The sequence below is a fragment of the Anastrepha ludens genome, chromosome 3 (assembly GCF_028408465.1).
Source record: "Anastrepha ludens isolate Willacy chromosome 3, idAnaLude1.1, whole genome shotgun sequence".
NCBI lineage: Eukaryota > Metazoa > Arthropoda > Insecta > Diptera > Tephritidae > Anastrepha > Anastrepha ludens.
Genome location: NC_071499.1, coordinates 113076711 through 113087271, shown reverse-complemented (window position 1 = coordinate 113087271; position 10561 = coordinate 113076711). Strand labels below are relative to the sequence as shown.

At 35.4% G+C, this 10561-nt stretch overlaps 1 protein-coding gene across 1 annotated transcript in view; it reads left to right on the top strand.

The window, feature by feature from the left end:
- Positions 1 to 1987: 1987 nt before the first annotated feature.
- The window catches only part of LOC128858825 (nuclear pore complex protein Nup88), a 159073-nt gene continuing 150499 nt past the window's right edge, over positions 1988 to 10561 (top strand). Inside the window, exon 1 of the mRNA XM_054095348.1 lies at positions 1988 to 2365. Coding sequence (XP_053951323.1) covers positions 2147 to 2365 — 219 coding nt within the window. The 5' untranslated portion in view covers positions 1988 to 2146. The remainder of the gene's footprint in view (positions 2366 to 10561) is intronic.

Here is a 10561-nt window from a genome sequence, read left to right as displayed (position 1 = left end):
TGAGTGCATTTTATTTTAATTTATTTCATTTCATTTTATAATATTTTGTTTGATTTATTTATTTATTTTATTTAATTTGGTATTATTTTATTTTATTTTTTTGTTTTATTTAGTCTCATTCCATTTTGTTTTATTTAATTTTATTTTACTTTTTTTTTTTGCATAAGGGGTTATACGCAGTTATGACTTTCAAAAAAATCGATTTTTTTATTGCATTTTTGTAATGTACATATATTCAAAAGTATACGCACGAAATTTGAAGTAGATCTAAGCAATACTTTCGGAGTTATGCCTAAATATGTAGAGATGCCTCGGCACGTTTTAAGGTAGGTATTGAAACTTTAAATGTGTTTTTTTTCAAAACGGCATTTTTCAAGTCGGTGTACACGATATCTCGAAAACGGCTTGTTTGATCGGTCAACCGTTTTAACTCAATCTTTAAAGATACATTTTCTAGTAATTAATCGTTACTTTTGTAAATCTGATACTTATTTTCCATTTTATAATCAATTTACGGCCAAATTTTAACGTAAAAATCGAAATCATTTCTTTTAAAAGCTGCCATTTTGTGAAAATTCACTATTTTGATTAGCCGAACGATTAATTACTAGATAATCTAATATATTAACAAAATTTGTTTGGTTTTTTGATTTCAGATAATCCAATTCTGAGTTACGATGTACACCGTAAATCGTCTTTTTTTAAAGGAGGTTCCAGAAATCGCCTGCAGCGCGCTCTATAATCAACATTTTCATAAATAAAAAATTTTGTTACGTTCTTGAAGGATGCTTTTCTAATTAAAATATTCTGAAGTTTCTTCAGGATAAATCCTTGACAACCCGTCTTTTATTTGCTTCATAACTGCGTTATGGGGTTATATACATTTTTTTTCATTTTGCTTTATTTTATTTTATTAAGCGTTATTTTATTCTAATTTATTTTATTTTATATTATTTCCTTGAATTTTTCAATTTACATTTATTTATATATCTTTATTTTACTTATACTGTTTACTTATTTTAATTTCATTTCACATTATTTTATTATTTTTATTTATTTATTGAAATAGATTTAAAATTATCGATTGATCCAATGTAATCACACCAGCTACCAGGGTTATAGGTTTTAATATTATACAATATTATTTTAAATTGATTTATTTTATTTAATATAAATTTAATTTACTGAACCTAAGTTAATCTAAGTTTTTTTTATTTTAACTTTTTTTGTTGGGGTGGAGTATTTAAATGGCTAATGCAGCATTAAAGTTGCCATCGTAGCAAATGGTGTGTCCGGAGACTAAAAAACTTCCTCCGTTTGACATTTGGCGTAATCTAATTTTATATTAATTAATATTATTTGTTATTTTATTTTAAATTACCCTTTTTCATTTCATTTTCTGCAATTTAATTCATTTGAACTTATTTATTACGTTATATTTATTTTATATCACTTAATTGTACCTAATTAATTTTCATTTATTGTAATTTTATTTTATTTTATATTTTATTTATTTCCGTTATTACTTTATTTCAATATACTTTAATTTCATTAAATATATATTTATTTTCTTCAAATTTCAATTTATTATAATTTAGTTTCGTATTATTCTACCTTAATTTATTTAATTTTATTTTTAATCACAGAATTTATGTTGCTTTAATATAATCTGCTTTAAATTTGTATTACAATAAATTCTTTTATTCATTTATTTATAATATTTCCTTTATCCTTATTTATTACATTTTAGCTCTTTATTTTTGTTTTTGTAAGCTAATCCAATATTCATAACGATTATATATAATTTTCTTTTGTGCCTCATTTCAAAACTACCAACTTCACCGCAAACAGACGCAAGCGAGGCAGACGTAAAAATCTGCTTTACACGTTGCACAGCGCCATCTATATTTCAACTCATAGAGCAGCAAATAGTAAACACATCGCTGTCAAAGCGAACAGCGCCAGCTGCAATTGTAAACAGCTGTTTTTCGCTTCTTTCGGTTCGTTTACATTTTTGTTAACCTAAAATATTTTTGATTTTACAATACGCGTACTTTTGCCCGCCGTAATTTAAATTATTTGTTTATTGCTGTGAAATTATTGTAAATTTGTGTTATTTTGTGCGTGCATTACAACGTTTTTGAAAATGTCCACCACCACCACCACCACGGACACGTTGAAGCTCAATCATACGGCTATGTTTGCCAAAATACGCGCCGGTTTGCCGGTGGAGCGACAGCACACGCAAAATTTACTTGAATGCAAGGACGATATGTTGTATGCATGGGATTCACAGGAAAACTCTCTATTGGCTGTAAATTGGCGTTTGGCAGCATTGGAGGGATTCGATGTTGTCAAGTATCAGGTTAGTGGGTGCCAGTGAATTACCTTAAAATGCTTTGTAAGATTGATTATCTATCTATGTTTATGTATGATGTTCTCCGATGAGGGCCAAAGAAAATGTGTTTGAGTTTATATGAAATCAAATCTGCTGATACAGATTTTTTCATCGAAAAGTCGAGGAAACTGCCTGAGGGCTTATGTGACAATTTACTTAATTCAGTCAAAGCGAAATAAAGGCTCAGAAATAATTGATACTACGGTAGTATTTTCATTATTACTGGTATGGACCGTAAGTTATATCCAGCTTGGCTCAGTCACAGCCTCAAGTAGTTAGAAGAAAAGCTGCCTCGTGTCGTACCTGTGGAGCATGAATAATAGCTAGTCAACAATATTTGTTTAATAACTTGCCCTATGGTACCAGATCACGTAAATATCACGATCAAGTTTCTCTAATGATATGTGTCAAGCACTTTAGAAATTCATTAATCATATCGAACATAGTTGTTGTTGTTGTAGCAGCATAAACATTCCCCGTGCATATATGAGGAATGCTGCTGAAGTGACAGTCCTTGGCCGGATATGAATCCGGGTCGTTCCGGTTACGTAGAATCGACTGTCGTGGGAACGGACCATAGTCGATTTCAATGCTGGCGCATCATTCAATTTGGTGCTAAATGATTTATTTTTTCTTGCCGCGGAGCTTAAATACCCGGCCGCGCCGGATGTCAATCCGTTCATAAACTGTCAACCCTACAACATTAAACAAAATTTACAAATATCTGCCCTCCATAATGTACCATTCTCATTCTCACAGTGCGAGTACTTAAATCATTGTGAGCCAGATCAAAGCTGCTGCTTTTTTGTGTCGCCTTGAATACCCCTAAATCCAAAGATTTAGGTTTTCGATGAAATGTCCCAACCGACGCTTTCTGTTCTGATATGTTTTTTCGCATCCATTTTCACTTCTATGTTGGGTATGACGGGATCTATTTTGAATAAATAAATAAAGGCTTAAACTGCTTTAGCATTCAGTACGTAATTAAGACCTTGTAAAATTATTTTTTGTAGAGTTCACAAAGATACTAATTGTTTATCATTGGATATCGTTTAAGTCCTGTTGTTGTTGTTTTAACAGTAATGGTAGCCCTGTAAGTGTAGGGCATATCACCGGTCGCCTTCGTCTAGCTCATCTAGGGTAGGCCCAGGAGGGGTGTTAGATGAGTCGGTTTTAGGGGCCATGTGAAGAGGTGGTTAGTGTCGTGCGGGGTACCTTCACATGCCGGACATGTGTTTGGAATGTCGGGGTCAATTCTGGATATGTAGGAGTTTAACCTGCTACAGTATCCAGAACGTAGTTGTGCCAGTGTTACCCGAGTCTCATGGGGAAGCTGGATCTCATCGTCTGCAATAGGTGGTGATTGGACTCCGATTACGGCATTCACAGGACGGGAGTTCATGAAGGTGGTGACGGTCTCTCGGTGGATGTCGTTTATTGGCTGTCTAAATACTGTCCGGTCCAGTAGATTGCGGTCAGTTTTGTTCTGGATTTCGTCAGCGTAGTCTAAAAGGTGTCTCCTTACGTGCCTGGGAGGCGGCTTAGGCTCAAGCAGGTGTCTGCAGGGGTGAAACCTGCGGTAACATCCAAGCAGGAACTGCCTGCTGAGCAGTTTGTTATGCTCCACTACTGGGAGCATTTGTGCCTCGTCATGCAGGTGTTGAATGGGGGACATCAGGAGGTAACCGGTCGCTGTCCGAATGGCGGTATTTTGGCATGTCTGTAGCTTTATCCACTGTGTGTCACTAGTTCCTGGCGACCAGACAGGCGTAGCATAGTTCAGAACCGGCCGACCAATTGCCTTAAATGTCGAAAGCAACAGTTCTTTGTCTTTGCCCCAAGTGATGCCGGCAAGCGATTTGAGGACCTTGTTGCGATTTTGGACTTTAGTGGCAATTGCGGTTGTGTGCGCAGAGAAGGAGAGCAAGCTGTCAAAGGTTACACCCAAAATTTTGGGGTTGTTTACCGTCGGAATTGGTGTGCCGTCGACTTTTACCTTAAGGGACAGCTTGACCTCCTTTGTCCAGGTGGTAAAGAGGGTCGCCGTGGACTTGGTGGGGGAAAGTTGGAGATTACTCGCAGGGAAAAAGCGAGAAAGGTCGGTGAGGTAGTTGTTCACTTTGGAACACAGGCCATCAATGTCATTGTCGTTAAAGTCCTCTCCGTAGTCCATTGTACATTCACTTTAAGTGTTGTCGTACGTATTTTCGGATATCGTCAATAAGCTCAAAAACATGTCTGAGAGAAGCAGTTCGGCAGTGCCGGTTCTGGGTATGGTGATCTGACAAATCTGTAGCTTCGCCCAAAATATCGCCAGAGTTAACAATATCGCATCAACCCATTCCACCTTAAACTTTTTTGTCCATGTCATACGCCTTTCACTGTGGCCCCATACGAAATAGATCGTTCCTTGAGCCCACCATTCGATGACGCCGACGGTGACAACTTATAGGCATACCGTCCTAGCAAGGTTAGGTAAACTGATACAACAACAACTATCTCAAATAAACTCTCACAGGTTGTTTCCCAAGCGGTCTTAAGCAGAGGAGATGTGTTGACTTTTATGATACGCAATTTACAGCAGCCATATTAATTTTATTATTATTTTACTCAGTTGACGAGTGAGAGTTTGAAGTAAAGAAACCTCGAGCGTCTTCACTACTATCAACATATTGAGCTTTCCACATTTCAGAGACCGCAGACCTGTTGCTTCTTTTAAAGGAATATATGCAAGATGATCATTCAATGTATTCGTTTGCACCCCAGTGGGGTATACCTAACTGGAAAAACTCCATTTTGTATCCTACTAAGTATTGTCACTACAGCAGTACTCTCCATGGAATGGAATGAAATATTGTATGGCCGAAATTGTCCAAGCACGCATGCAATATTGTTCGTTGTACTTAAGGTCCGAATAAAAGATTTGAAAAATAGGGAAAAACAGGTAGTAGGGGAGTTCATAGCTCCTCTGGAATCTTCCCAAATTTTTTTACTAATCTTAGCCGTTTCCAAAGGACTAAAGAATGCAGCTCGTCCATTCTCACAATGGACCATTTGAGTCTGGCAAAGTGGCAGAATAAATGTTCTGTACTCTTCATTCAGTTCAAACCAAGGCGCATTCATTAAAGGTGGTGGCTCTAGACCAACAACAATGTTTTGTAAGTTTGATTGTCAAAGCAAAGTAGAAAACAAAGAAGGAATTCGCCTTGTTTCATCCTGGGCTGACAGCCATATGGACACGGCGAAAGAAAAAAACCAAATCAGCTGATTTACCGATACCGCCTTTAATAAATTTGCCTTGGTTCAAACAATTTCAAGTTTATGCTCGTTGCCAAGGTGACATTTTGCACTAAAAATATTATTTTGCTGTTTTTTTGTTTGCTCCATTCAGTTGTGAGCAACAGGGTGTTAACAATGGAAATCAACAACACGGAACATTTTTAAATTTTTCTTTGATAAAGGCGAAAATGCAAGTCAGTTCGCTGAAATTGTGAATGGTGTTTATGGTGCCGATATTGTAACAGTTAATTTTTTTTTTTTATTTCCCTTTTTAAATTACAATCTGTTAAATTTAAACAATAAGTAATTATTTTTAAAGTAGTATTGGAATTCTTTGTTCTCTAACCAATGCTAGATAAACATTCAATTTTGCTTCAGATTATGCTACAATTTATTATTTTCTAAGTGTTATAGTTATTATTATTATTATTATTAATTTTTTTTTTTTCTTTATTGCTTTGTTAAATTGTAAGTTCTGTTGGAGTTATCGTTTTAATCTTCGTTTCCCCGCTTTCTCCGATTGTGGTAGTTTGCGTATTTGTTCATTTTGATGATTTGTTAGTCGTTGTATATGCTTGATGCTGTATTTTCTAATTGTGTCATCTATTGTGTCGACATCGAGGTCGCTGTGGATCACGTCGTTTGGTATATACCAGCCTGTTATTGTTCGAAGTATTTTAGATTGGGTCCTTTGAATTATTTTGATATTGGTTTTTTTTTGGTGTGCCCCAGATTTCAATGCCACATTTCCAAATGTGTGAGATTATAGATTTATATATCACTACTTTGTTGTTAAGGCTTAGTTTTGAATTTTTAGCCATCAGCCAGTATAGTTGTCTGAACTTGTTTTTGATTTCATTTCGCTTGTTTTCTACATATATGTCGTTTCCAATTTATTTTTTCATCTATAGTTACGCCAAGGTACTTTGCACTAGGGTGGATTTTTATTTCATTGCTTTTTATTGTTAGTTTGTGTTTCTTAGGCTTTCTATTTGTATAAATTACTTGTACTGTTTTATCTTTGTTGACTTCTATTCCCCATTTATCGAGCCATGATACAGTGTCATTTATTGTTTGTTGAAGAATGTCAGTAGTTTTTTTTTTTCTATTTTATCCGATATCATTAAAACCGTGTCATCCGCGAATGTGGCTATCATGCAATTTTTTGTTGTTGGGATCGGTATATCTGCTGTAAATATCAGGTACAATAGAGGGCCACTAGAGGACACTACCTTGGGGCACACCTGTTGTCATTTGCATCATGCTTGAGCATTTGTCTTCAAACTTTATAAAAAAAATGTCGGTTTTCCAGATAACTTTTGAGAATGGTGAAGTGATTCCGTGGCAATATTTCGCTTAGCTTGTACAGTAGTCCTTTATGCCAAACCCTGTCAAAAGCTAAAAACAGTTAATTCAGTACAATTTTGGTTTCGCGGACTCCGTTCAGGTATTTTTGAAGTTAAAGAAAATGTTGTTAAAAATCACAGAAATAATCGAAGTTGACCGGCATGTTAGTCGTCGTAGAATCGCTCAGGAGCTAAAGATCGACCATAAGACAGTTTTAAACCATTTGCACAAAATTAAAAATAAAAATAATGAATTTTTCCCCCCAAATCGGGAAATATTTAATTAACGCTTACGCCACTTTGTTGGGTGTTTGGGCGAGCTCATCCTACTATTTATGGTGTGGGTCTTAATGTTTCCCACAAGTGGAGTGACCTACAGTTTTATGCCGCCTCCGAACGGCAGATGGTTGATTTACCTGCCAAGATTCGACCGTTGTCAGGAAAAACTTTCCATCATTTTTGTGTGTCATGCCCGAAGTTTCGGGCACCTACCCATTCGGCTAAGGCTGCTGCGGCACTGAATTCATTACTGTATATAAAAAAATTAGTATATAGACAAAATGGAAGATGGGTGGAGGGGTAACAAATAAGTACATAAATAACTCTCGTGATTTGGAAAAACGTCATAACTCGAAAAGTCCAAAACGTGAGAAAAAGCCAAATCTTTGATTTCTTATTTCCCTTTAAGTAAAACTTGGGACATACAGTGTTGGAAAAAATAATAGAAACGATGTGAGTTTTTCTTTTTTTAGGTATATTTCTTGCAAAATAATTTTTGCTGTTGAAGTTCATATCTTTTTATAAAGAAACAGTTTTATATATAAAAATAGAGGTACTCAACTCTTGCTACATTTTTGTAAAAAAGAAATCATGAAGTTCATTTTATTGTCCTTGGAAAGAATAATAGTAACGACGTCCTTAAAGCTAATAAACATAAGTATTTTTCTTTAAGATAATTAAACAAAACTTTTAAAATTGTAAACAAATTAATATTTGGTTGTTGCACCCTGGGCTTTAATGACTGCGGTGCAACGCCGGCTCATTGAGTCCACTAACTTGGCACAAACTGATGGGTTTATACTAAACCATTCTGCCTGGACTTTTTCCCACAAATCTGCTTTATTTTTGCCTTATAGGCGGCAATTCTCTTCTTCAGAATGCCCCAAAGGTGCTCTATTGGATTCAAGTCCGGGGATTGGGAAGACCATTCTACTAACTTTACATTGTTATCCTGGAACCATTTCTTCGCCAGTTTAGAGGAGTGTTTTGGGTCGTTATCTTGTTGAAACTCCCAAATCAATGGCATTTCTTCTTTGGCATATGGAAGCATAACATTATTTAAAATATTTACGTAGTCCGCAGCGCACATCCTATCTTTAATCCAGAATAAAGGTCCAACTCCTGCCGACGAAAGCCCCAAAGTAGTATATTACCACCTCCATGCTTCACGGTCTTCAACGTGTGCTTTGGATCGTATGCATAGTTTTTAGGTCGTCTTACATGTACCTTGCTATCAGACCCAAACAAATTAATCTTTGTTTCATCTGACCATAATACGTTTTTCCAATTTGCACGCAGTAGATGTTTCTTTGCAAACGATAATCTGCAGGTTATGTTTTTTCTGCTAAGGTATGGTACTTTTCTTGCACTATAGGCCTTTAATCCCCCAGATATTCATCTATTTCGGAATGTTCGACTGCTTACTGGCGCTTGTAAAACATTTTTCAATTCTTCTGAGGATAAAAATGTTTTTTTTTTCGATGCTCGTATAAGCAGTTGGTCAAACTTCTTTGATGTTGCGCGCTTTCGTCCTCGTTTTTCCTCTGTAATTTTAAAATTAATCGCGGAAAACACCTTTTTTTTGAGCATTTCATTAAATCGGCAATCCGTGACATAGAAAGGCCATCACTTTTTAGTTTTTTTATAATTTCTCTTTCATTAACAGTACAGTGTTTACCACGTCCCATTCTGAATGCAATATTCATAAGATAAGAAATATTTTATGAACAAGACAATAATAAATATAATTTTTTACATACTTTTCCAACAAAATTTCAAACAGTTTAAAAATAACAGTATATTATTAATTTTAACTGTAACTATTCAAATTTTGCCGAAACGTTTCTATTTTTTTCCAACTAAAACACGCGGTTCTGCACCAAAAAGAATACTGAGCCTAAATATTTGCGATTAAGCACATAAAAACAAGACAAAAGAAAGTACCGTTATCAAACAGTATTACACAGTGTGTATCTGCATAAATAGGTACATACTTACAAACTAAAAATTTTATATGAAATATGGAGTGATTGTCGTTTCTATTATTTTTTCCAACACTGTATGTACATATTTGCATCTAATCAGATAGTGTAGATAGATATTGTCATGAATTTTTCACGCAGCATACAAGAAGCGCTAGTGGGCATTTCTGCTTACTTATAAACAAAAAATAAAAAAAAAGTTTATAAAAAAAAAATGTATGAAAAAATTATGAAAAAAAAAATTTTATTTGGCATTTACCATTGACCACATTGCTCCAGCAAACGAACCTATTTGCATACTGTTTTCCTTACTTCTTTGCGCAATTCAAAGTCTTTTATACTTTTATCATTTTTAAAAAAATTTTACCCATGCCCGCTTTATATATAAAAATTAATCGCCTACAATAACTCAACGACTTAAATATCAATTTTTCTCACATTTCTAGCCATTCAACTGCACACTTTTTAAACACAAAATCCTCCCTTGCCTCATCCTGCAATGTGTTGGCAAATAGATTTGCTTGACGATTTCCTTGTTGGTTTCTTATAAAAATTGAATTCTTTTTATTTAATTTTTTTATTTTTTTGATGGCCCGTTTTTCTTTCACACTGACGCGGTCCAGTGGTAGAGAGGCGTCTCGCTCAATGACATCTTCAATTTCGCGTCATTTCTTTATCACCGCCGTTTTGACGCCAGTAGCGAGCCAGCCAGCCAACACCAACCAACCGGCCACGTCAGTCATGCAGTCGCTTGGGCACTTTGTCACACTCAAAGCGGCAAGCAATTCTTTTGCATTTTATTACAATATTTCTATTTGATAAAAAATTCAATTTTTTTCGCAGATCATTTTCGCGACGAGTATACCAGGGTGTGTGTGTGTGTGTGTGTTCCTGTGTGTCGATGAGTGGTAGCCACCCTTCCCTGCACTGCCATCGCTTACATCCTTACTTGCACAGTACATTTACTGCCTCATCTATTTAATACCATAAATAATTGCATCTAATTAAATATGCTCAAATGAAAATGTCCGCTGTTTTTTTCTAAATGTAATTTTTTCATTTTTTTTCTTTCACGTTTGCCTCATTGTGTGCGTACGGACATAACGAACTGCGCGCTATTGCGAGCTGGACTCAATGCCTTTGCCTGCAGAGCTGCAGTTGACGCGCGCGTGATGGAGCGAATGTCATTCGAAATGAAATTTAAGTTCCAATTTGAGTGGAAACGAAGAAACAATTGTAAATGAAATAAAAAGAAAAATATTAACAAAAAACATGCA